The sequence below is a fragment of the Microcebus murinus genome, chromosome 6, assembly GCF_040939455.1.
Source record: "Microcebus murinus isolate Inina chromosome 6, M.murinus_Inina_mat1.0, whole genome shotgun sequence".
NCBI lineage: Eukaryota > Metazoa > Chordata > Mammalia > Primates > Cheirogaleidae > Microcebus > Microcebus murinus.
Genome location: NC_134109.1, coordinates 25660372 through 25686551, shown reverse-complemented (window position 1 = coordinate 25686551; position 26180 = coordinate 25660372). Strand labels below are relative to the sequence as shown.

Here is a 26180-nt window from a genome sequence, read left to right as displayed (position 1 = left end):
CAAACCAAAAACAAACAAAACGCCTCCCGCAGGTTTCTGGGCCCCAGTCTGCAGAGGTGCGTGTTCGGGGAAGCCGCCTGTCCAGCGAGCACCTTGGCTGACTTTGCTGAAGGCTGAACGACAGTCGGAGAAAAGCCCACGCTGGTCTTTCCATCCTCATTTTGCTCTTCCGCCATCGTCAGCATTTAGCCCAGAGTAACTATGAGTCAGGATCTGCTTTGAGGAGAGAAGGGGCGTAATCGGTAATGATACCTCATGAGTAGGTAGGGCCGGGATTGCCCGCGGCCACCTGGGAAGTATGGAAACCTAATTTTTAATTACCTTAAATTCCTCCCATTCTCATCTCACGTGTTCCTCATCAAAGAAGCCAAAAGTTAGTACCGACAGTAACAAGAACACTCCCTCTCCCTGCCCACCCACAGCCCAAGTTCAGGAGGGCGTGCCGTGGCCGCTGGGCGAGATACCCGGAGCGCCTGCAGGTGGGCGCGAAGGCACCACACCCCCACCACACCCCCACCATGCCCCCGCCCCTCCTCTGCCCCCAAGGCCCAACTGCTTGAAAGAATTGCCCCGCATTCACCACCTCCTCCAGCCGTGGCAACGTGGCTTCCCCCCCCCACCGCACCATGGCCTTGCTCTGGCGAAGGGCGCCAGCCACCTCCGACTGCTGGGTGCAGGGCACTCGTCCCTCTCTCCCTCCCCCTGGCCCTGTGGCTAGGCCTGACCTGCTGCCCGCCCCTTCTAGATGGCTCTGCTTATGGCATTGCTGTGACATGCTGCTTTTTTATCCCCTTCCCGCTCCTCTGGGCATATCGTCTCTGTCCTCTGCTTGCACTTCCTTCACTCCACCTTTCTTTAAATTTTGCTTTTGAATGAATAAGCACGTGACGTCCTGCAGACCAGGGACAGATGGGGGAGTGGGCAGGCTTCCCGGAGGGTCTGGCCTCTTCCGCAACTTTCCCTTCGCTGCCTGGTGGGTGCGTCAGGAGCCAGGCAGCCCAGAAAGGCCTTGCGCCTCTCTCTCTCTGCTTCCAGTCTCTAGTCTTACCTTGTATGGGTCAAGAGATGACAGGAGGCCCTTTGGAGGCCCTCTTGGAGTCAGTCAGACATTGTTTGCATTTTGGGGGGTTGTAAAGATGAGGTCTATGCCTGGGACGGCTCTTCCCCAGGCCTGGGCTTGGGGAGGCAGAGAGCTGTGAGGCCCGGAGCTCAGACTCGCAGTCGGACGGTGCTACTTAGGCTCCAGCTTCCCCTGTGACTCGGGCATGGGGCGACCTCTGAGATCCACTTTCTCTTCCACACAGTGGGATGACAGTGGCTAGCACACAGGTTGTGAGGACAAGACAAGATGGTACAAAAGCAGATAGCCACATGCAGTTGGGGCTTGATGGATGGCTGCTAGTGTCTCCAGCCCGTGGGCAGAGGGGGTGCCAGGCAGCTCCTGAGAGTGAGAAATGCAAGCTGAGGCGCCTGGAAGGAGTGTTCAGCACAGAATGAAGCTGTGGCCTCCTGGGAGTCCGTATGGTCTGCAAATAGGAATGAATGAAGACCGGGTGGCAGGGGCGTCCCCGTCAGTGCAGTGCGTCTTCCTGGGCATGGCCCTTTCTGGCACCCTGTGCGCCTGTGTTTGTTAGGTGTCTCATTCCTATCAGAGTGTCAGTTTCTTGAGGTCGTGGGCTGTGCCTGTCACCTGTCACATTCCCATTACCTGGCCTGCACTTGGCACATGGTAAGTGGCCAAAGTACACGTTGATTGTCCCTGGAAAAGGCATTTAGGGGAGGAGAGCACAATAAGGGTCCTGGGAATGAGAAATCTGAAGGAATGAAATTGTTAGATGCCCCTCTCCCCTGGAACTCAGGCCCTAAAGCAGTAGCCAGCTTCCCATGCTTACCCCCACTGGGGCCAGGGCCGTGTTTGCTTCCTTTCTGGCCCCGAAGTCCCCAACCAGAGCCTGGAGGTGGGGCCGAGACACTGCAGGATGCTTTGTGCCCTTCTGAATCAAGAAGGAGAGGGGCAGGAGGGGAAACCAAGGCTTGGGGACAAAGCCGCTGCCCTCCCTGGTGTCCTTCAGGGCTGTCTGAGCCGGGAGGCTGGGGGAACAACGTGGTTGGGAAGGCTGAGGCCTGCTCTCTGCTGGGAGGGGCTGCGGGCTCTCCACCTGCTCCCCCGGGGCAGATGCCTCTTGTCCCTCTGGGGACAGATCTGAAGCAGGTGGCATAGAATACATGCCCACTAAATAGCAGCGGCTGTAATTACTGTTTATATCAAGTGTATCTCCCGAGATCTCTGGAGCCCTCAGGAGCCTGGGGAAAGGTTGGGGGTGCAGGGTCTGGAATCTGGGAGCTGTTTTGTCCAGCAGGTTTTCCACAGTGGGTCTGGGGTGTTCCTGTGGACAGAACCTAAAGCAGGAGGGATTGACTGGTTGGCTGTGGGCTGCTCTTCTGCCTGCCCCAGAAGAGCACCTGGGGAGGAACCCAAAGGCTCACCTATGTCTGCTCAGGTGACGTCCTGCCAGGCTGGTGGCACTTTCCAGGGACTCACCACTGATAGCTGGAGGGGAGCTGTGTGGCAGTGCCCAGGGAGATGACCAAGGGCCCCAAGGAGACCCTCAACTAGGGGACTTGGGGCCCATGGGAGAGGCGTCTCAGAGGACTCAGGGACATTCCATTTGGAGCAGAAGAGACCCAGGAGCCTCTGTCTTCACGCACTGCATTCCAGGAGATTGTAAACGTCTTGAGAGTAGAAGCCTTAGGTGGATCTTGTATCTTTGTGTCTGCAGCTCCTGGCTCCTGCTTAGACTGTCTGTGGGGCAGTGAGTTCCCCATCTCTGGCCATGTTCAAGTCCCCGTCTCTGGCTGGGAGGAGGGGCAGCCCCTCAGGAGGTGCGTCAGCTATGAAACCACATTTTGTGGTATCCATGTGTGGCCAAGAATTGCAGTGTGTGGGTGGGTTTGTGGGTGTGATAAGGGGGGAGTCATCTCTCCATTAATTGGGCTGTACTGCCGACCTCTCCACCTTCTGCTCCTCTCCAAGACCCTTCCCCTCTCCTTTCTCCTACTCTCAGGCGTCAGCCTCAGAGCCCCTCTACCCCTGCAGTGCAGGCTCAGGGAGTGGAACAACTGTCACAAGATGAATGGACCCAGGCCACTTGACTCAGATCCCAATCCTGGGTTTCCCTGAACACATGCTTTGATCTCCTAGGTGTGAGCTCAGCTGCCTTTCTTGTCCAGGCTGAGAGAGGGACAGGTCCCCTCCCTTTATCCTGGAAGCTGGAGTATGGAGGGTCACACCCTCCTGGGCTTCCTCCCCACCTGGGTGGAGGGGCTTTGGTTAGAGGAAACATTCTGTTATCCAGTACGGTGATCCTGCATGTGGGTGATACCCCTCGACTTTATGTGTGGGCAGGGAGGCGTAGAGGTTGAGAAACTTGAGGTCAGAAACAGCTGGAGAACATTCTAGATCAGGGTTGGAAGGCTCCCTGGAGCTTTCTGAGGGAGGAACAGTCTCTCGGGGGACGGGTGAGCTGGTGGAAGCTGGCCTGCTCAGGCACTAGGAAAAGAAAGGAGAAGGGGTTTGAAAGCTACTTCCTGGACGTGCATACTTTTTCTTTTTCTTTTTTTGAGACAAGAGTCTCACTTTGTTGCCCGGACTAGAGTGCCGTGGCGTTAGCCTCACTCACAGCAACCTCAAACTCCTGGGCTCAAGCAGTCCTGCTGCCTCAGCCTTCAAGTAGCTGGGACTATAGGCATGCGCCACCATGCCCGGCTAATTTTTTCTATATATTTTTAATTGGCCAGTTAATTTCTTTCTATTTATAGTAGAGACGGGGGTCTCGCTCTTGCTCAGGCTGGTTTCAAACTCCTGACCTCGAGCAATCCGCCCACCTCGGCCTCCCAGAGTGCTAGGATTACAGGCGTGAGCCACCCGCACCCGGCCAGCCAGGACTGTTAAATTGTAGCCACCAAGCATTATTGTTACCCACGCAGAAAGGTTGGCCAAATATTTTGGCTGAATAGTTCCCATCTTGTTTCTGAAGCCAGCAATCTGCGAAGCTTTGGGGTGCCTAATCTGAAGCTTATTGATAAAACACAGTTTCTTTGAGGACTCAGAAGGTACTAGGGGTAATGCCAGTAACTTGCTCCAGGCTGAGCGGAGACCACTTGATCTTCCGCGGCATCGTTTTATCTCTCCAAGGCTTTAGCATAGAGCCCTTCCCAGCGGCCCCACCGCCGGGCCACGCCCGCCGGCCACGCCTGCCACACCCCCGCACCTCGCCCCCGGGTGACTTCCCGCTCTGTGTCCACAGGCTGCTGAGCAGGATGTCCGCAGACGACCGGCACCTGGGCTCCAGCTGCGGCTCCTTCATCAAGACTGAGCCGTCCAGCCCGTCCTCGGGCATCGATGCCCTCAGCCACCACAGCCCCAGCGGCTCATCCGACGCCAGCGGTGGCTTTGGCCTGGCCCTGGGCACCCACGCCAACGGTCTGGACTCGCCGCCCATGTTCGCGGGCGCTGGGCTGGGAGGCACCCCGTGCCGCAAGAGCTACGAGGACTGTGCCGGCAGCATCATGGAGGACTCGGCCATCAAGTGCGAGTACATGATCAACGCCATCCCCAAGCGCCTGTGCCTCGTGTGCGGGGACATTGCCTCCGGCTACCACTACGGCGTTGCCTCCTGTGAGGCTTGCAAGGCCTTCTTCAAGAGGACCATCCAAGGTGCGTGCTGCGCAGCGGGGGCCTGGGCCCAAGGGGTAGAGGGCTGGCGCCCGACCTGAGGGTCCAGCAGGAGACCCAGGGATTCCCGGGGCTGCGGGGGCTGGGTGTCCCCGATCAGGGGGTGTGAAGGGCTCCTTCTCCATGGCTCAGGGTTTCTCGTGCTGGGATTCTGGGCAAGGACATGCACCCCACAATACAGCACCCCAGAATATACACACGAATGCCAAACCCTGGGTGCCTGTCACCTGTGTGGGGTACACTGTCAAATGTGTGCTCCTCAGAAAGTTTATTTTCTGGGGGAAAAAATAGCATCATTTGCCCCATGATTCCAGACTTATGAAATATAAAGGGTCCCTACGGTGTTTTTATCTTTTTGAATGGTGCCACTAAGATGTGAATGATTTTCTCATTGTAAAAGACTCAGGCCTGTCCAATTCAGGACAGGAACTCACCCTGTCTGAATCCCAGTTTGACCTGTTTTTTAAACCTTTTATCTTTCTCTCTTTGTCATTCGGGCTAGAGTATAGTGACATCATCATAGCTCCCTAAAGCCTCAAACTCCTGAGCTCAAGTGATCCTCTGGCCTTACCATGCCTGGCTAACTTTTTCTATGTTTAGCAGAGACAGGGTTTCACTCTTACTCAGGTTGGTCTCGAACTTCTGACCTCAAGTGATCCTCCTGCCTTGGGCTCCCGGAATGCTAGGATTACAGGCATGAACTACCATGCCTGGCCTTCTCTCTTTTTTAAAGACAGGATCTCACTCTGTTGTCGAGGCTGGAGTGCAGTGGCGTGATCGTAGCTCACTGCAGCCTCGAACTCCTGGGCTCTAGCGATCCTTCTGCCTCAGCCTCCTGTAGCTGAGACTACTGGCCTGTGCACTGCCGCACCCTTAAGCCTTTTTTCAAAGCATTTGCTTATCAGCTGAGTCACATTCCAATGGCTATGGGGGTAACAGCTTCTATCCGTGGGTACTGGAGTGACTCTCTGATAACTGAGTGCAAGACCCCTGGTGGGTCCCTCTGTAAAGTCACCAGGAAGTAAAATAGGGATCATGGGGCATCTGCCCTCACAGGGCTGCTGTCAAGTTCATGGCACAGAGAGACTGCTTGCACACAACGTCTGTGATTCTGACTGTGGCAGGCCCTGTGCAGGGCACTTGCTTTCATTTAGTCAGTCAAATATCTACTGAGCATCTACTACGCACCAGGCACAGCTCTAGGTGCTGGTGACAGGATAGACAAAATCTCTGCTTGTGCAGGTGACTGAGACAAACTGATGCCATCCCACTGGGACAGAAGCTGCAAACCAGCCTGGAGAAAGCCCAGGGGACACCCCATCCTGCTGCAGGATGAGATCCCTCCTCCAAGACCCTGCCTGGCTGTCCCTGGGGCGTTCTCTCCCCTCCTCCCAGGCTGAGCAGGCTGAGCTTCTCTGGGATGATTCTGTTTATTCATTCAACAAGTATTTATTTGTTTAAATTTCTTCAGATGACAATCTATTCATTAAGCCAACTGAGGGCATTAGGATTGGACATGTTCCCAATTCTACATATTAGTTGGGACGGTGTGGTGGGTTGGCTGACCAGTAGGGCTCCTGGGCAGACAGTTACCTTATATCTGAGCCTTGGGCATGCTGCCTCAGTTTCTCTCTGGGCTTCAGTTTCTTCACCTGTAAAATGAGATCTTGTTCCTACCTCACATAGAGCTGTTAAGAAGCTTAAGTGAGTGACTATGTATAAAGCACTTAGAATATTGCCTGGCACCAGCAAGTGCTAAATAAATGTTTGCAATTATTATTTTCATTTTAACAATACTAAAACAAGAGACATGCACTTTAACTTACAGAACAAGCTTTTGTAATCTACATATATTTAAATAAAACAGTATAATTCTTATTTTGATCTAACAGGATTTAGATTATTTGAGCTATTTTAGTTTTAAATAATATTTTTTTTTTTTGAGACAGAGTCTCGCTTGTTGACCAGGCTAAAGTGAGTGCCGTGGCGTTAGCCTAGCTCACAGCAACCTCAAACTCCTGGGCTCAAGCAATCCTTCTGCCTCAGCCTCCCGAGTAGCTGGGACTACAGGCATGCGCCACCATGCCCGGCTAATTTTATATATATATTAGTTGGCCAATTAATTTCTTTCTATTTATAGTAGAGATGGGGTCTTGCTCTTGCTCAGGCTGGTTTCGAACTCCTGACCTCGAGCAATCCACCCGCCTCAGCCTCCCAGAGTGCTAGGATTACAGGCGTGAGCCACCTCGCCCGGCTAGTTTTAAATAATATTTTTTAAATGAACTTTTAAAAAATAAACATGCTAAAAATTAAAAGAGTAGGACAAGTTTTCCTAAAACTCCACACTGTAATTCTCTTACCTATTCCAGATAGGTATCCCTTTACCAACTTTGTCCAGCGAATATTCCCTTCTGTATCAGGCACCGTGCTAGCCCCCAGGACATGCAAATGAATGCATCCTGGCCCCTGCCAGCTCTGTACTCCTGAGCCCGGGGAGGCTCTGGGATCGCTACATTTGAAGAGCGCTGCATGGTGATTGTTGTGTCTTGCCTCAGCCAGGCATGAGAACCTCCAGTCCGATGGTTTTCACACAAATCATTGGATATTTGACAAACATGAAATGTTTAAACCAATTTAAGCTACTGAGATAACATCTTTCTTTTTTTTTCTTGACAGAGTTTCGCTCTGTTGCCCTAGCTAGAGTACAGTGGCATTTTCATAGCTCACTGTAACCTCATACTTCTGGGTTCAAGCTGTATCCTCCTGTCTCAGCCTCCTGAGTAGCTGGGACTGTAGGTGCATACCACCATGCCAGGCTAATTTTTTCTAATTTTTGTAGAGATGTGGACTCCTCTTGCTCAGGCTGTCCTTGAAATCTTGGCCTCTGCCTCCCAGAGTGCAGATAGGTGGGAGCCACCACTCCTGGCTCATTTTTCTATTTAAATTGGAAAGTAGTCTTGGTGAAATTATGCTTATTTTAGACTCTTTGAGGTCAGTTTTGGAAAAATTGCTTTACTTTGTTTTTTTTTTTTTTTTTGAGACAGAATCTCACTCTGTTGCCTGGCTTAGAGTGCCGTGGCATCAGCCTAGCTCCCAGCAACCTCCAACTCCTGGGCTCAAGCGATCCTCCTGCCTCAGCCTCCTGAGTAGCTGGGACTACAGGCATGCACCACCATGCCCAGCTTAAAAAAAAAATATATATATATTTATACACACACACACACACACATATATATATATATATATATTTTCTTTTAGTTGCCCAGCTAATTTCTTTCTGTATTTTTAGTAGAGATGGGGTCTCACTCTTGCTCCGGCTGGTCTTGAATTCCTGAGCTCAAATGATCCACCCACCTCGGCCTCCCAGAGTGCTAGGATTATAGGCGTAAGCCACCACGCCTGGCCAAAAATTGCCTTCAGAAGACAATCCCATTTTCTCCTCTCCATATCCTTCCATGGGCTGGAGAGTTCCGAGTCAGTGGCAGCTGGTGTGCGTAAACTCAGAAACCCTACTCGATAGAGGCCCAGGTGGCTGAGAATGTCCTCAGCAAGGCAGAAGTCCACAGGAAAGACTTGTGCATAGTCTTAACTATTGGCTACCGTGAATAGGATAATGATCTCTTCGAAGAAGTCAAAAAACAAACAGCAGCATTTGTGCAGTCGGAACTGAACCGCTCCTAGAAAGAGGCTTATACCCAGAACAGGGAAAAGTAAACTCTGACAGATTACTCAGGTTATTTTATTAACTCTTTGGTTTATTTTATTTTATTTTATTTTATTTTATTTTATTTTATTTTATTTTTGTTTTTTTGAGACAGAGTCTCGCTTTGTTGCCCAGGCTAGAGTGAGTGCCGTAGCATCAGCCTAGCTCACAGCAACCTCAGTCTCCTGGGCTCAAGCAATCCTCCTGCCTCAGCCTCCCAAGTAGCTGGGACTACAGGCATGCGCCACCATGCCCGGCTAATTTTTTTTCTATATATATTAGTTGGCCAATTAATTTCTTTCTATATTTATAGTAGAGAGGGGGTCTCGCTCTTGCTCAGGCTGGCTTCGAACTCCTGACCTTGAGCAATCCGCCCGCCTCAGCCTCCCAGAGTGCTGGGATTACAGGCGTGAGCCACCGCGCCCGGCCTCTTTGGTTTATTTTAACAAAGATTTAGATTTTGTTTTTCCTAAACATAATAATGGTAGAAAACATGGGAAAAATAGGAAAAGTATAAAGAGGAGAAAAATAATCTATACTTGGACAACCACACGGACAAACTAAGAACCGAGTGAGCGTTTATTGAGTCTCTGCTCAGATAAGGTACAGAGAAGAAACAGGAGAGAAGGGGACACAGGTCCTGTCCCAGGAAGCTGGAATAGAACGCTTGGTGCCCATGAGTCTGTAGGCACAGCAGTGCGCTCTGAGCCAGGCCACCGTCTCCTCAGCACCTACCCGATTCTGGAGGTATTCAGGCCAGTTTTTCAAAGTCCAATAACTTGGGCAGAGGACTTTAGTCATGGAATGGTCCATTCACCAGTGTCCGTAATCGCTTGGGAAGCACTGAAAATCACGCCCGCTCACACCTTGCCTCCTCCTTAGATCACTTCTATCTGCTCAATCCTGTTGTTATCCAACATGGGAAGAAATTTTATAGAAACAAACATGTCATGATAGACTTAGGGAGAAAGCTCTTGGACAGGCATGTCCACAGATATTTATTGCATGCTCGCTGTACTATGGGGGTGGGAGGGGAGGGTGGGCAAACGGGAGCCTGCAGGCTGGCCACCTGCTTCTGTAAATCAAGTTTTGTTGTAACACAGACACACCTATTTGTTCACACACCATCTGCGGCTGCTGAATAGCTGCAGTAAAGACCTTTACCCAACAGGCTTGTGCCCCTCTGCATGCCAGCCAGCACTGGGCTTCTAATCAACCCCTAATAGTGCCTGTTAAGGGTTTATTCCAACTTTGCCCAATTGCATGCTATGAAAGGGAGTTTGTTGTCATGCTGGGGGCTGTGAGACACTGAGAGTAGATGAGCTTAGAGATTGAGAAAGGCACCTTCCTGAAGGGACAGAACGGCTCCGAGGCGAGATAGACCTCAACCTGATTAAATTTACTAGCACATCAAAAAGAGAGAAAAAAAAAAAAGTCCCCATCAACAAGGATTGGCCAGCCCTGGAGGCATAGAAAAAGCAGCCTTAGGCACTACTCCCAGGAAAAGGGAGTCTTAGCCTAGGGACAGCCTGATGTCCATTAAACGTTTGTTTACCTGATTAATATCTTTCTGATTGTGATCCAGCTCCCCCAGAGGTCTTCTGCCAGGAGTGAACTTGCTGGCTAGGCAGGCAGCTCAGTTTCTCTTCCTGTCCGAGCTCCCCTGCTGCTCCCCCGGCTCCCGAATCTGGCAGTCGGAGGCTGCCCCTGCGAGGGGCACGGTCAGGCTCTGGGGCTCAGGGCTGCGTGCCAGATTCTGGGCTGGGGCACTGACCTCACAGTAAAGGAAAGCTCTGTAATAGTACCGAAGTCATGAGGCGGCCTTTGGGGGAGCAATCTGGGGGCCTTGCCCAAGCCCCAGCACCTTGGCCTTGTTTCCCTGCCTGTCCTTCTCAGCAGCGACTCTGCCTCGTTTTATTGAGAAATTAGAAGCCCTGGCTTGGGAGCTCCCTCAGCTTGTTGCCACCAAACGTACCCACTGTCTCCTGTCCACAGTTGTACTCATCCTCGGAGTCCACAGCCGTTTCCTGCTGCCCGCTCACCGCTGGAAGCAACATCTCCTACCCCAGGCTCTGAGTCCTTGCTCCTCCCTTCATCCTATCATCTCTCACCTTTGGCTTCCCCTTCCGTTTTCCGCTTTCCACAATCTCCTTCCTTCCTTCCATCAGCATCCAAACACCTCTAGCATCCCCTCTCTTTTATTTTTTTTGAGACGGAGTCTCACTTTGTTGCCCAGGCTAGAGTGAGTGCCGTGGCGTCAGCCTAGCTCACAGCAACCTCAAACTCCTGGGCTCAAGCAATCCTCCTGCCTCAGCCTCCCAAGTAGCTGGGACTACAGACATGTGCCACCATGCTCGGCTAATTTTTGTATATATATTTTTAGTTGGTCAATTAATTTCTTTCTATATTTAGTAGAGACGGGGTCTTGCTCAGGCTGGTTTCGAACTTCTGATCTTGAGTGATCCGTCTGCCTCGGCCTCCCAGAGTGCTAGGATTACAGGCGTGAGCCACTGAGCCTGGCCTAGCATTCCCACTCTTAAAAAAAAATATCCCCTCAACTTTCAGCTTCCTGAGTGAGTCCCCTCCTCTTCCTCCTCCCGGTTCTTTTTTTTTTTTTTTTTTTGAGACAGAGTCTCGCTTTGTTGCCTAGGCTAGAGTGAGTGCCGTGGCGTCAGCCTAGCTCACAGCAACCTCAAACTCCTGGCTCAAGCAATCCTTCTGCCTCAGCCTCCCGAGTAGCTGGGACTACAGGCATGCGCCACCATGCCCAGCTAATTTTTTATATATATATATTAGTTGGCCAATTAATTTCTTTCTATTTTTATAGTAGAGACGGGGTCTCGCTCTTGTTCAGGCTGGTTTCGAACTCCTGACCTTGAGCAATCCACCCACCTCGGCCTCCCAGAGAGCTAGGATTACAGGCGTGAGCCACCACGCCCGGCCTCTCCTCCCGGTTCTTACCCAGCTTCTTCCTCTCCTGCCCACGGCTTCAGTTCGTCTGAAATCAGGATGAACCCTAACTCCATGGCTCCTGCCCTCGGCCTCCTCCCCCAGCTCCGTGGCTTTCCCACCTGGTGACCATTCCACGCGGATGTCGCAGAGGCACCTGACACACCGCGTCCTAATTGGAAGCTGTGTCTCTCCCATCGACATTTCTCCTTGTGCCCCAGTTCCGTGCCTGCCTCGCCCCTCCACTTTCAAGCCGACACCTGGCTCTCACCCTTAGCTCTGCTTCCTCCCCAGTGCCCACCTTGCACCCCAGACCCACATCCCAGCAGCCGGCCCTGTTCATTCTCCCTCCTCTGCGTCCCTTGAGCCACAGAGTCTCTTGTCCCTCTGCTGCAGCCCAGGCCACCACTGGCCCCGCCACCTGGTCTCCCGGCTGCCAGACTCACACCCCTTCCCAGTGTGTAGGAGACCAGTCTGAACACACAGCTGGCTGTGCCCCTTTTCCACCTGCACGTGGGTGGATGCGCCTGGGACGGCCACGTCTCGTGCCACTCTGACTGCTCTGTTTTCCAGTTCCCAGAATTTGTCACATGTATTCACTTTCTAGACTTTGTATGCTCTTCTCTCTGCTCCCGTTTCTCCCAGCCTCCAGCCCCTACTCGGGTCTGCTGGGTCTGCAGCTAGCTGGCGTTTCCCCCAGGAGGCCTCCTCTCACCGGATGTAGGTAGTGCCCCTCCCCTCACACCACCTGTCACACCATGCGGTTGTTGCGGTTACTTGTCTGATGCCCTAAGAAGACTAAACTCCTAAGGGTGCAGGGTTACATTCGCCCAGATTCTCACTTAGCCTCTCGTATAGTCCCTGACACATAGAAAGTTCTCAATGTGTCTGGATCCAGGGTGAACGCCCACAGAGACCCCACCCCCAAGTTCCTCAGTGAAGACAAACTAAACAGGTTTGGCCAGTTTGCAAATGTAAAGTTTAAGAGATCTAGATAAAATAGTCAAATGTCTGCTTGTAATAATGTATTATTTTACTTGCCTATTTTAAATCATATTATATAAAACTATATATTACTTTTTAAGAAATTGTTTTACTGCTCACATTTTGTGAAGCAAGGCTTATCAAATTTTTCATATGAATCTTTGACACAAATGTCTTTGCCTGCCTTCTCTCAGCCGATTTTGAGTCATTTTAACACAGTCTTTCAGCCAGGCATGGTGGCTCACGCCTGTAATCCCAGCACTTTGGGAGGCCTAGGTGGGTGGATCGTTCAAGGTCAGGAATTCGAAACCAGCCCCAGCAAGAGCAAGACCCCCCATCTCTACTAAAAATAGAAAGACATTAATTGGCCAACTAAAAATATAGAAAAAATTAGCCAGGCGTGGTGGTGCATGCCTCTAGTCCCAGCTACTTGGGAGGTTGAGGCAGGAGGATGGCTTGAGCCCAGGAGTTTGAGGTTGCTGTGAGCTAGGCTGACACCATGGCACTCTAGCCTGAGTGACAGAGTGAGACTGTGTCTCAGAAAAAAAAAAAAAACCCACAGTGTTTCAGAGTGTACTGTTTTCACTCTCATTTTCGTTACTTGAGATTTCATGAGCATGTATGTGCAGCTATTCCCCTCAAATTTTATTTTAAGCCATAAGTACACTTCCTAGACCGTTAGGAGAGTCCTTTTCTATTTGTGCGGATTTACAATCATGATTTCCACAATGCATCAGGTACTGTACTGCTTTTGACACTCAACATTTGTCATTGTGAGATTATATTCCTGGGAATAACTAAATTTGTGTTAAATTGCTTTAGTCCCTTTGTTATTGATTTACTCGGGTGGCTAGCAGTGATTATTGAGGTCTTCTTAGGGCAACCCGTCCTCCCAAATGGTAGTTTGTGGTTCATTGTAAAGTGATTGACTTAATAGCGCCTCTAATAGGAGACCTTACAAAGCCTCAAATCATAAGCAACTTCCTCTTTCCTAAAGAACCATATTGGGGAAAACTCCTACCCTACATCTGAGCTTATGAAGTAGCTGTTAGGTTGGTGCTCAATACATATTCACTAAAGAACCAGTGTGCTGGGAGCTGGGCATACAGCGATGGCCCCACCCTACTGGGCCTGCATTCTAGGGGAAAGCAGCCCATAAATATGATAAGGAAAGAAGCACAGGACTGAGACAGGTGCTATGAAGAAGAAGAACAGCGATGATTCCAGAGAGTGGTTGAGAGAGGGCGTCTAATTTAGACAGAGGATTAGGGAATGCTGTGCTAATAAGGCAACTTTCAAAGTAAGTTAAAGCCCATGAAAGAATCCTGGGACCAGCATTCCAGGCAGAGGACACAATGAATGTCTGCAGGTAGGAGGAGGGCCAAAGGGGGAGGGGCTGGGCTGGAGAGGGTGGGCAAAGTCCTGGGGCCATCGTGAGTGCCCCACTTGGGTTTTCTTCTAGCTAGAGTGGAAACCATTGACTGACACGTGGTACCTGGCTGTGCGGGGCTGTGTGGAGGGTAAAGCCAGTCTGCACCCCTCCCTGAGTTCCCAGGGCAGGTGGCCAACTTCACACAGGTCACTGGGAGACCCTTCCAGCAACTCCTGGATCTATGACTTAAGACAAGGAGGGGCAAGAGAGAAAGAGCCTGGCACAGTGCTTCCCCTGTTCACCTGGGGCACAGATGCAGGCTTGGAAGGGAACTCCCCCAGGAGAGGGACAGGGGGATGATTGATGGGTTATTCCACTTTGGACTGCCTCCAGGCCTTTTGTCCCGGAGAATGCAGCTGGCAGATCCCTGGAGATAGGAGACAGTGGTGCAGAGACAAAGCCCTGGAGTGGGTAGGACTCAAGAGCCGGGTGCTGGTCCCAGCCCAGTGACTTTCCAGCCCGCTGACCTTGGGCAGGGACTTAGGTCCTCTGGCCTCAGTTTCCTCGTTTATATAAAAAGAGCAAATGAACCCCACAGAACATTAGCTCTCTGCAGGGCACTGGGGAAATGACAGGAAGAGCAAATCACAGTTCCTCTTTTTGAAAACGTGGCCAGGATGCAAATCAGATTGTGGTCACAGTCCACAGGAGGTTCATGCTTTCTGGAGGGCAAGGAGGGCTTCCCAGAGGAAGGGACACATGCAGGAAGGTGACCTTGGCAGCAAGAACAAGCGCCCAGAGTATCCAAGTGTGCTCTGCTCAGGAGAGCAGGGGGGTCAGTGGCAGATGACAGGCAGGCTAAGGGACAGCAAGTAAGGAGTAATATTTAAGAACTGGTGGCTAGTCAACCTGGCTCAGAATCTCACCTTTCCAATTTCTTAGTTGTATCACCTTGGGCAAGGGACAGTTTTTCTGAGCCTTCATTTCCTAATCAGTAAAATGGGGCTAATAAATAGTTCCTGTTCCTAGAGTGTTACTAAAGAAATTAAATGAGACTTGCATGTGTGTAACTTAGTGCCTGGCATGTGCTAACCACGACATAAGTAGGAACTGTTTTGTTATTTATGCCTGGCAACTGGAAGCCATTGGAGGTTTTTGAGCCGGGAATTACTCAGATCTCCTTTTAGCAAGATAATCCTGGCAATGATAGGACTTGGGGAACTTTCAAAAGCGGATTCAGTATTAAAAAGTACAGCACCTATTGGGTACAATGGACACTATTACTTACGGTGATGAACACAGCAGGAGCCCTGATCTGAGCATTATACAAGATCTCCATGTAACAAAAACGCCCCCTTCATTAATGTTTTTTTTAAATTTCAGCATATTATGGGGGTCCAAATGTTAAGGTTACGTATATTGCCCATGCTTCATTAATGTTTTGAAATTTAAAACAATGTATATATAGTGGACACTGGAGGGAAGAGGACTTGTAGATTTCTAATTTAGGTTACTAGGGAGATGGCACAGCCTTCAGGGGGGAAAAAAATCTCAGAAGGAAGAATTTTGTTGGAGGGGGGAGGAGGAGCATGAGACAATGGATAAGGTTTTGGACATGTTGAGTGTGATCAGTTTACAGACACTCTGGAGGGCTGGAAATTGCAGCCCAGAACCCAGGAGTGGAATCTTGAGTGGGGTTTTGAGCCTAATGAGATCTTCTTCTAGGGCTATGGTTCTCAAAGTGTGGACCCTGGGCTGGCAGCAAAGGCGACACTTGGGAGTGTTAGAAATGCGCATGAGACTCTGGGGGGTGGGGCCCAGCAATCTGATTTAACTGGCTCTCCAGGTGAGCTTGATGCCAGCTCAGGGTGAGAACACGGTTCTAGAGAAAGCTCTTGAGAAGGAGAGGGAAGGGGGCAGGGGAGGAGGGGCCCTGGTGAACAGAAGGGTCCTGAAAGGAGACTGAGAAGTGTCATATTTCATCAGTTCTGACATGCACATTTTCCCCATGTATTAACATCTCTGAATTGGGCCGCATGTCAGTTACTGTCAGCCAGGTGATGGCCATGTGGTGGTTGTCACAGCGTGGTGGTTGTCACAGCCCTTACATACACATCACAATGTGCAAATAGGGGACAGTGGCCTGAGACAACAACGAGCACTTTCCTAAGAAACAACACTGTCGACTCCCTTGTTAGCAGAGAGGACGATTCGGTGTAAAAACATGAAAAAGACGACTTTGATCAAAAATGATTCGGAAGAGTTTGACTCTGAGAAGTTTTGGCACTATCTTAACCAATTCATTTTTCTCGAATTTTCTCTTTCATGTATGCATGAGAATGCTATGGGATCAAATCCATAAACAAATCTGAAAGAGCTTTTAATAAGAAAAAAATGAAAATGCTAGTGGCAAGGAAGCTCAGTTGTAGTTTAATTGGCATATTCTTTTTTTTTTCTTTCTTTCTTGACGGTACATAAAATAAAGGCGCATCTTAGAGCTGATGAAACACACGTGGAAATGGTCAAGGATGTTGCGAGAGGCCCTACAGAGAGAAGGGAGACGAAATCTAACAAATTAGCCCATTTGAAGAGGGTGGCAATGGGTGTCTGCTGCTTTAGGGAGGATCAGGAAGGGAAGGACCAAGAGGAGACAATTGCATTTGGCAACCTGGGAGGTCACTGTTGTGGAATTCTAGGATTATCTGGGTGGGGGTTCTTGTTGTCAATTCATTTGCATTCGTTATCCATTCAACAGATATTAATCAGATGCCAGGCTCCTACTTGAGACAAAAATGAAAGACCAGTGCAACCACCTCCATACCCAACAAGCACACAGTTCAGAAGAGAGAACAACACATAAAATCCTGGTTAGGAAACACTTAGCTGGTTGCTTCAAGTGTGGGGGATGGGTGTTGGGAAGGAGCATGTAGCCTACCTGGGACAGAAGGGAAGATGTCACTGAGAAGGCCACATGAGAGCTGAGGCTCCAGGGATGTGGAGGAGTTCCCAGGAGGAGGAATTGAGGAGCTTCAGATCGAGGGAGGTATGAGAGGCCGCAGGGCTCCCTGGGATCACAAACTCACCGGGAGTTCAGGCTTGCCAGAGCCTGCAAACTGGGGGCCGCAGCTGGGGGGAGGTTATGGTCAAATCATAAAGGGCCTGGTAGGCTTTGCCCTGGAGTATAGATTGCATTCTCTGCACGGTGGAGGGTGGAGAATTTCTTACATTTACATTTTAAATTAATTTCTAACTCTTATCAAAATAACTCGTGCATATAGCTTGAAGAGTATAATAGAAATGTACATTTTATAATGAGAGATAACAGTTGCTGGCCCTACCTAGTATCACTTCACTCCAATCCATAGTTAACCATTTAAAAAAATCTTTCTTCTAGGCTGGGCACAGTGGCTCACACCTGTAATACTAGCACTTTGGGAGGCCGAGGATAGCTTGAGGTCAGGAGTTTGAGACCAGCCTGAGCCCTGAGCAAGAGTGAGACCCCATCTCTACTAAAAAGAGAAAAATTTAGCCAGGTGTGGTGCCCACCTGTAGTCCCAGCTACTTGAGAGGCTGAGGCAGGAGGATAGCTTGAGCCCAGGAGTTTGAGTTGCTGGGGGCCAGGCTGATGCCATGGCACTCCAGCTCAGGGACAGAGTGACAATATTGACATTATTTCTTGACTTTCTGTTATGGAAGTTAGCTCCAATTACATAACTCATCCCAACACACACAATCTTTCAACTGCCTCAATATGGTTCTATCATAATTTTTGGTTAAATCTATTTGCCTGTTGCTGATTCCCTTTAACACTTTTCTCCTGGGTTAGATTCCCTGTTTTCTGGATCCTACCTCTTCCTATTTTTTGGTTCACTCCTTATTGGGGGAACACATACTCCATGGGCTTGCTTGAAAGGTGCAAGGGAGGTAAAATTGTTGATACCTTGTGTCTGTGGAAATGTCTTCATTCCCTCCTTCAGCCCTTGCCTTAGATTCGTATCTTGGCTTGGAACAGAATTCTAGTTGGAAATAATTCCCCCCAGAATTCAGACGCCATTGCTGTTCTGTCTTGTAGCTTCTGGTGCTGCTGTATCTTGAGTCTCCAGTGCCTGCTGCTTCCTGAGGTTCTACAGCACAAATTGCTTGTTTCTTATCTGGGACCCCCTGCTTTAGCTACCTAGGCTTCTATTTCCTCTGTTCTCAGAGTCCGTTCCCACACCTGTGCTGCCGGGCAGTGGGCCCTTGGGAAGACACGCAGACAGGTGTGCTCAATGTGCCATGATAAATTAGAGTCCCATAGAGGGGATTGACCTGGGGACGTTATCCATCTGCCTCCAGGGGGCAGTGTGGAGGACAGAGCGGAGAGGGAGGTGGAGACAGGAGGCTGCATGGGACAGGTGGGGCCAGGGGTGATGAGTGGGAGAACCAGGGCTGTGGCAGAAGGAAAAGAGGGCGGAGCTGTGGAGGAAGTAGGAAGAAAAGGATCTTAGGAGCAGAGAGGGCAGAACCCAGGAGGCCCCTTGCTTTCTGACTTGCTTGCAGGTGGCCAGTCACCCCCGTGATGAGACAGGAAATAGAGTCAGAGGAACAGGCTGGGGGAGGACAGGTTCAGTTTGAGAAAAAGTGAGGAGCCCAGAGGACCCCCCCAGACACATCCGGCTGGCGATGGATATAAGGGCGTGGAGCACGCACAGTGGGGCCGGCGGTGCGCCATTGCCAAGCGCATGATCGTGATCGTGGCAGCCACAGGCGTGAGTGAGGTCAGCCATCTAGCGGGTAAGGAGGAGGAACAGGTGGGGACAGAGGGCGCTGGGCAGCGCAGAGATGACAGGGAGGGCCTCTGTCCTCCAGGAGCAAACCAAGTGACTGCCAGCCCGGTCCTTTCACGCCAGCCATGTAGAAACGTGGCCACTCAGGCCCTGACGTTAGCCAGCGGCCTCTGAGCCCACACGTCCCCAAGAGCCGTTTATCTAAGCTTAGCCACCCCCATCCCTGAGCCCGGGGCAGGGCTGCCCACTCCCTGCAGCTGTTCGTGGACAGCTGATGGGGATGCCCCGGGATTTCCTACTCCTGGGGCAGCCCAGGATCAAAGAGAGTTGGTGGTGGCAATTACCCCTCCATCTTAGGGTCACGTAGAAATCCCGGTCAGGTTTTGGGTGCTCCTGCCTCCTTGTCACAGGTACAAGCAGCATCCGCTTTGAGGTCTGGCTATAGGAGGCAGATCCTAATGTTCTTAAATGTCAGAATGAGTGGCTAGCCTCAGGTCTGACACCTAGAAAAGACCTATCCTGCAGTCTTCTGGCTGTACCTACCCTGGCAAACCTGCCTGCATATAAACATAGGAATGGCAAGTGCGTGCGCTTCACTAAGTTCTTTACATGCATTCTGCCTCTGAATCTGTATAACTTCATGAGATGGGGACTGTACCCATTTTATAGATCAGGAAACTGAGGCTCAGAGAAGTTAGGTGACATATTCGAAGTGGAGTCTGTACAAGTCTAGACTGGACAGACTCCTGGGTTAGAATCCTGAATATATGCTAGCCACTGGCTATGTCCCTGTTCTGTGAGAACTCAAGCCCCAAACCTGCCACACCTCAGCTAGTGGTAGTGGGGGTGTGCACGCATGTTTGCCACCAATGTCCTCTCCCTTCCTCAAGAGACCACAGGAGGCCGGGCGCAGTGGCTCACGCCTGTAATCCTAGCACTCTGGGAGGCCAAGGAGGGAGGATCGCTCAAGGTCGGGAGTTCAAAACCAGCCTGAGCATGAGCGAGACCCCGTCTCTACTATAAATAGAAACAAATTAATTGGCCAACTAAAAATATGTATAGAAAAAAATCAGCCGGGCATGGTGGCGCATGCCTGTAGTCCCAGCTACTTGGGAGGCTGAGGCAGGAGGATTGCTTGAGCCCAGGAGTTTGAGGTTGTTGTGAGCTAGGCTGATGCCCATGGCACTCTAGCCTAGGCAGCAGAGTGAGACTCTGTTTCCAAAAAAAAAAAAAGAGAGAGAGACCCCAGGAATTCTGATGAATTAATCTCATCACTTTCTCCAGGAGGCACTTACAAAAATTACAGAGCAAGGCCAACGGGCCTGGCTTTCCTGGCAGCCGGCCGCTGGGGCCATAAAACAAATTGAAAGGAACAAAAATAAATAAATAAAAAATTAGAACTCTCTCTGTCTCTCTCTCTCTCATTCTCTCTAGCTCATTCTCTCATAGGCATACACACAGCCCTCCAAAGCGTCGAGAACTGTGCCAGGGACTCGCTGTCAGCACTCAACCCTCTCGTCCAGGGACAGCACGGGTACCAGGCCCACACGCCCTCCTTGACCTGCTGTGGGCGGTCAGGCAACGGCCGGTGGCCCGTCCTCTCTCAAAGGCTGGCAGGCCGGCCGCGCAGCTGAGAGCAGAGCGCGGGGACAGTGGACAGAGGGCAGGAGGCGTCCCCAGGCAGCACGAGCTCCCTGCGCGGCAGCTCAGGGCAGACCGGAGCTGGCCACCTGGGTTCCAGTCCTCGCTCAACCCCACCCTGGACTCTGCTCACCTTTCTCATCTGTAAAATAGAGAGAAATATATTTACCTCCAGGGTGGCTGGGAAAATTAAAGCATCAGCAGACGTAAAGCAGCACAGTAGCTGCTCCATAACAAGCCTTGCCGGTGTTCACTCGGCGTGGGGCCAGCACCTACGGGGTCCCAGGCACATGGGCAGCAGAGCGGAGCCCGTCTAGGTGGGGGAGGCAGACAGGTATGACACCGGCAGGGACGACAGTGGATTGTCAGCACAGAGAAGGAGTGTCTCCTGCAGGGGGACCTGGAGAGGTGGGCGGGCCAGGGGTGGAGGGAGCGTGGTGGGCTTGTCCACAGCTGCAGGAGCGAAGGGCTGGAGGTCTAGGAGAGGATGGAGTTCCAGGAACTGATAATTATGCAGAGTGACAAGGAGTGGAGGAAATCAGGACACTGAGGGTGGGAAGAGAGGGGGAGGGGTGGGGACCAAATTCTACCCAGCCCTTTAAGCCAAGATACAGACTTGGATGCATTAGTTTATAAATGTGTCTTCTTCTTTTCTGTTTATCTTCTTAATTTTATCATGCTTGTGAATATTGAATCTAGTTCTTGAGAAGCCACACAAGCTAAAGTGCTCTAAGAAATGGTTAGAGGGCTGGGCGCAGTGGCTCATGCCTGTAATCCTAGCACTCTGGAAGGCCGAGGCGGGCGGACTGCTCGAGGTCATGAGTTCGAAATCAGCCTGAGTGAGACCCCGTCTCTATTAAAAATAGAAAGACATTAATTGACCAACTAAAAATATATATAGAAAAAATTAGCCGGGCATGGTGGCGCATGACTGTAGTCCCAGCTACTCGGGGGGCTGAGGCAGGAGGATCGCTTGAGCCCAGGAGTTTGAGGTTGCTGTGAGCTAGGCTGACGCCACGGCACTCACTCTAGCCTGGGCAACAAAGCGAGACTCTGTCTCAAAAAAAAAAAAGAAATGGTTAGAGTTAGATACAAGAGGGGGAGGGCCCAGAATCTTCACCCCTTCCCCTTCTCATCACCTCCCATTCTCCACCCCCTCCCATCCCCAGCCCCTCGCTGTAGGAGGTGGGACAGAGGGAAGGTGGCACCATGGACTTGAGAGAGAGAATAGCCTTCCCTCCCTGCAGATCTCCAAGGTGCTCTGGGGAAATCCATTTCCTCGCCAGTAAAACTGGGGACAAGAACGCTCATGCGCTGTCGTGGGCGCTCGGGACAATGAAGCCTGTTGAGTGATCTCGCTACTGGGAAGCGCTCTGTTAGTGGTGGGGCATAGTTCATACCCGTCCCCAGAAAATCCCCATGGGCAGGCTGCAGCACAGGGAAGCCCAAGGACGCTGTCCTCCCCTGATGGCCACCAGACTCCCTCCACTGCTGGGTTAGCGGCAGGGGCCTTCCTTGGGGGGCGGCACTTCCAATCTCCCCAAGCTCCTTGTGAGATGCAAGCGTGGCTCTGTGTGGCATTGGGTAACTCGATTCTGCTCCCCAAGTCTCAGTTTCTTAGTCTGTGAAATGGGCCAGTGACGTGCCTACCTCCGAGGGTCGTTGTGAGGACCGAGGGAGCTGCTGCAGGTTGTGCATACAGGAGGTGCACAATACATCTCAGCTGTCATGGCTATAACGGGAATGGGGTGTCTTGTGCAGGATTCAGAGGACAGGTAGGCCTCATACTTCTCCCTGCACCCTCGGGAGGTCGATGTCTGGGGGCGGGGCAGGAACAAGAGATATGTTCTAGATCAGAGATCCTGTTCTCTGAAAACCACCAGCTCAGCAGACCTCCCTGACTTTGGGACAGGAGTGGAAGAGACACAATGACCAAAGAGCACTGTGGCATGCTGGCTTCCATGTGTAGCTTTCGATTGTCCTCTGCCCCTCCCCCCACCTTTCTTTCCACCACCAGGCAATTAGCCGGGCGTGGTGGTGCATGCCTGTAGTCCCAGCTACTCGGGAGGCTGAGGCAGGAGGATAGCTTGAGCCCAGGAGTTTGAGGTTGCTGTGAGCTAGGCTGACTCCATGGCACTCTAGCCCAGGCAACAAAGTGAGACTGTCTCAAAAAAAGAAAGAAAGAAAGAAGGAAGGAAGGAAGGGAGGGAGGGAGGGAGGGAAGGAGGGAGGGGAGGGGAGGTAGGGTAGAACTTGGCCCCCACCCCTCCCTCTCTTTCCAGGCTCAGTGTCCTGATTTCCTCTACTCCCAACCCCCAGCACTCTGCATAATGTTGACAGGTGATAGGTGTTCAGTGCATATTTGTTAAATCAGTGTGGACAGGACAGAGAACAGAGGGTAGAGAGGCAGCCATGGCCTCTCCCGACCAGACTGAAGCCTCCCAGGAAGAGACCCTGAAAAGAGACAGTGGCTTCCCCAGAGCACGGGAAGTTAGGCTCAGCCTAAAGAAGACCCTACATCCACACTGCACAGAAACACTTGGAAAGCTCAGGTTTCTCACCTGTAAAATGGGGGTAGCATTAGTACCTTCTTCCTGGATTGCCCCTGGGAAGGACTGAGTAGACGAGTCCCTGGCCGCGTTCCTCTCACCTCTGTGCTGCTAGAGTCCTGCCCTCGTGGGCTCCCCGACAGCTCCCAGGAGCGTGGGGTCAGGTTCACGGTAGCCATCATTATAACCCATTTAAGGAGTGACCTGGAAAATTAATCCCACATTCCCTCTGCCGTATGAACTGTGCTTATAAAATGACCACCTCGCGTCGAATAGAGCTTTACAGATGCTAAAGCCATGTTCCATAGGTGGCCTTGCTTAATCCTTCGCTGTGTAGATAGCACGCTGTTTTGCAGAGGAGGACATTTCAACGTGGTTGAGAGGAAAGTGATGTCCTCCAGGTCAGCAAAGCTGGGTGGCCTGCACCTCCCCGTGGATGCAGAACCGAGGCCTGATGCCTGTGGCTCGGAGTTCCAAGAGGCTCTTTCCGTGTGTCAGGGGCCCGGGCTGGAGGCCAGAGTGGTGGTGGTCTGTGCTGATGTCTGGTCCGTACAGGGGCGTTCTTCTCCTGGGCTAAAATGCTGGCTCATGAGTTTTGACATCCCATCTAAGCGGTGGCTTCAAAACGGTGGGGGGCCATTCTCTGGAGAGTGTTTCTCTGAGCGGCCGCCTGGCCCACCCTGACTTCCGCGTGGAAGAGAGTTTGACGCGAAGCATGCTGATAAGCGCCTCGGAGCACCTACTTTGAGAACCCTTCCCTGGGGGATCCTCAGGGTGGGGGAGCTGCGGGTCCGGCTTATTAATCCCCATCCAGCCTTTCACCGGGCCGTGAGTGGTGGCGCCTGGCAACGCTCTCTGTGTCTGGTTGCAGGGAACATCGAGTACAGCTGCCCAGCCACCAACGAGTGCGAGATCACCAAGCGGAGGCGCAAGTCCTGCCAGGCCTGTCGCTTCATGAAATGCCTCAAAGTGGGGATGCTGAAGGAAGGTAAGAGGCCCCTGTGAGATACTCCAAGCCATGGAGCCTCCCCAGAGCAACGCACATGCACTGTGTCCCTGGATAGGCCCAGCCAGGGGCCGTCTCCCCCACACCCTGCCGGCCGCCCGCCCGCCTTAGCGCTCCTTTAGGGAGGCGGGAGTTGGACGTTCTCCAGTGAGGGTCCTCTGGGACTGCTGGCCCCACCTGGGCCCTAGACTGCTGGGCACTGTGCGAAGGCCCTCCTTTGGGGGAAGGCCCTCCTTTGGGGGAAGGCCCTCCTTTGGGGGAAGGCCCTCCTTTGGGGGAAGCCCCCTCTCCACCCTGGGAGGGGCAGGCTTGAGAGGCCTCGAGGCTTTGAGGCCGAAAAGGGCAGAGACATTAAGGCCCAGAATGGTAAATCATGTTCCTCTCACCTGTGAAGATCGGCCTTTGTTGTCCAGCGGTGGACAGGGCACGGCTCTGGCCTTCCTTGCGCCCTCTGTCATCCTCTCTTCCCTCTCCTTTCTCCCCCGTGGCCTCTGCCCCCAGAGCCACACGGTCTGGCATGGCAGCCACAAGCAGCACGTGGCTCCTGAGTGCTGGTCCCGGCTGAGATGCGCTCTGAGTGGGACAGGCACGCCAGGTTTAGAGGACTGCAGGGACCATAAAAAACAGTATAAAATCTGGTAGTGATCATCTTTATAACTTGATTACATGCAGAAACGATACTATTCTGGATATGTCAGGTTCAAGAAAACATTGTGAAATTAACATCGCATGTTACCTTTTACCTTCTTTAATGTGGCTCCTAGAAAACTGAAAATGACACGTGGCGGCTGCTCCGGGTCTCCTCCTGCCTCATTTTCCCTACCAATCTGCTCAGTTTGAGGAACCCCGTTCAGTACCATTTGGGGGGTGGGTCGTGTGTATGTGTCCATGTGTGTGCATGTGTGTGTGTGTCCCTCCCTTCTCCAGCGTCCAGGGAAGCCAGTGGAAGTTCTTATAGATCAGCTTTTAAGTTTCTGATCCCAAGATCCTTCTAGAAGCAGGAGGAGGCAGGAAAAGGAGGGTGCAGGGTGATCAGGAGGGAGGCCAGGGAACAGGGAGGGGCAGGCCAAACAACAACTTGGACCTTGGTGTGGTGTGGAAATTGGAGCCCCCACTTCCATTTTCCAATCCAGGTATCCCCCACTCAGCTCAGCCCAGCGTCTGTCCCCATAAAACAGGAGCTCTCGGAGCCAGCCCTGAGGGCTGCTTGTGTCTCTGTAGCGCTTTGGCCTTTCTTATTTCTCATTTCTCATAATGCATTTCTCATTGATCACTTCATTTAACCCCTTTGTGATGGGGAGGACCCCTCAGCTGTTAGACATAGGTCAGCTGCTTCGTTGGGGTCTCAGCTGAAGAAGGAGCCCTCTTTCCAGACTAAGAATGGACTGTATTAGGCCGGGCGTGGTGGCTCACGCCTGTAATCCTAGCACTCTGGGAGGCCGAGGCAGGCGGATTGCTCGAGGTTAGGAGTTCGAGACCAGCCTGAGCAAGAGTGAGGCCCTGTCTCTACTTAAAAATAGAAAGAAATTAGCTGGGCAACTAAAAATATATAGAAAAAATTAGCCAGGCATGGGTGGTACATGCCTGTAGTCCCAGCTACTTGGGAGGCTGAGGCAGGAGGATCGCTTGAGCCCAGGAGTTGGAGGTTGCTGTGAGCGAGGCTGACGCCATGGCGCTCTAGCCCAGGCAACAGAGTGAGACTCTGTCTCAAAAAAAAAGAACGGGCTGTATTGGACCTGCCAAGAGACTGTCTATGGGCTTTGGTTTGTGTTCATTTTGACTGTACAGTTTGGTCTTGCCCCTGCCTCCACCAGCCTCTTCCTGCTGTTTCAGAGCCTCCTGGCATTCACAGAGGGGACTGAGGCACAGAGGCCCGTAGAAGCATGCCTTAGCACTGGACTCATGACTTCCCTCTCCATGTGGTTGTGGGAACCTTAGGGTTTCTAGCCTTGGAGAGACTCATTCCTCTTAAGTCCCAGAGATGGAGCTGCCACTTTCTTCTGGGTGTGAGGACACCAGGTCAGAGGGGGGCCAGCTGCCCAGCAACTCTCCCGGGTGGAGTGTGTAGCCTGTCTTTGCTTACCTTACGGCATCTGTGGAACTTAGAGCAACAGGAAGCTTCTTCTTGTTGTCAGTATACCCCAGAATCTTAGGGATGACAGAACTGAGCCCTGCAGGGGTTGCGGTGAGATGAGGCTCCCACCCTCAGGCACCTGCTCGTTTGAGAGGAGCTGGCCCAGGGCCTGCAGCCTCCCTGCTCAGTGCTGTGTTGCCCCAGGGCATAGGTCAAGGGTGGGGGTGTGGAGAGGGGACCACCATTCCATCCCTGGACCTTCTTGCAGTGCTGAGCAGAGCCTCGTAGGGCCACCCAGTGCTGGCAACAGACGGGGGTACTTTCTAGTGCCCCCCCTGGAAGGGGGAGGTGGTGAGGGGGACACACTGATGGCAGGGCGGGGGTGGCCAAGTGCCCAGTTG

General features: G+C 51.8%; 1 protein-coding gene across 2 annotated transcripts in view; it reads left to right on the top strand.

The window, feature by feature from the left end:
* The first annotated feature begins 4313 nt into the window (after positions 1–4313).
* The window catches only part of ESRRB (estrogen related receptor beta), a 52345-nt gene continuing 30478 nt past the window's right edge, over positions 4314–26180 (top strand). For both annotated transcript variants that reach the window (XM_076003838.1, XM_012742603.2), the window contains exons 1-2: positions 4314–4717; positions 23571–23687. In XM_076003838.1, the coding sequence (XP_075859953.1) occupies positions 4321–4717; positions 23571–23687 (514 nt within the window). In that variant the 5' untranslated portion in view covers positions 4314–4320. The remainder of the gene's footprint in view (positions 4718–23570; positions 23688–26180) is intronic.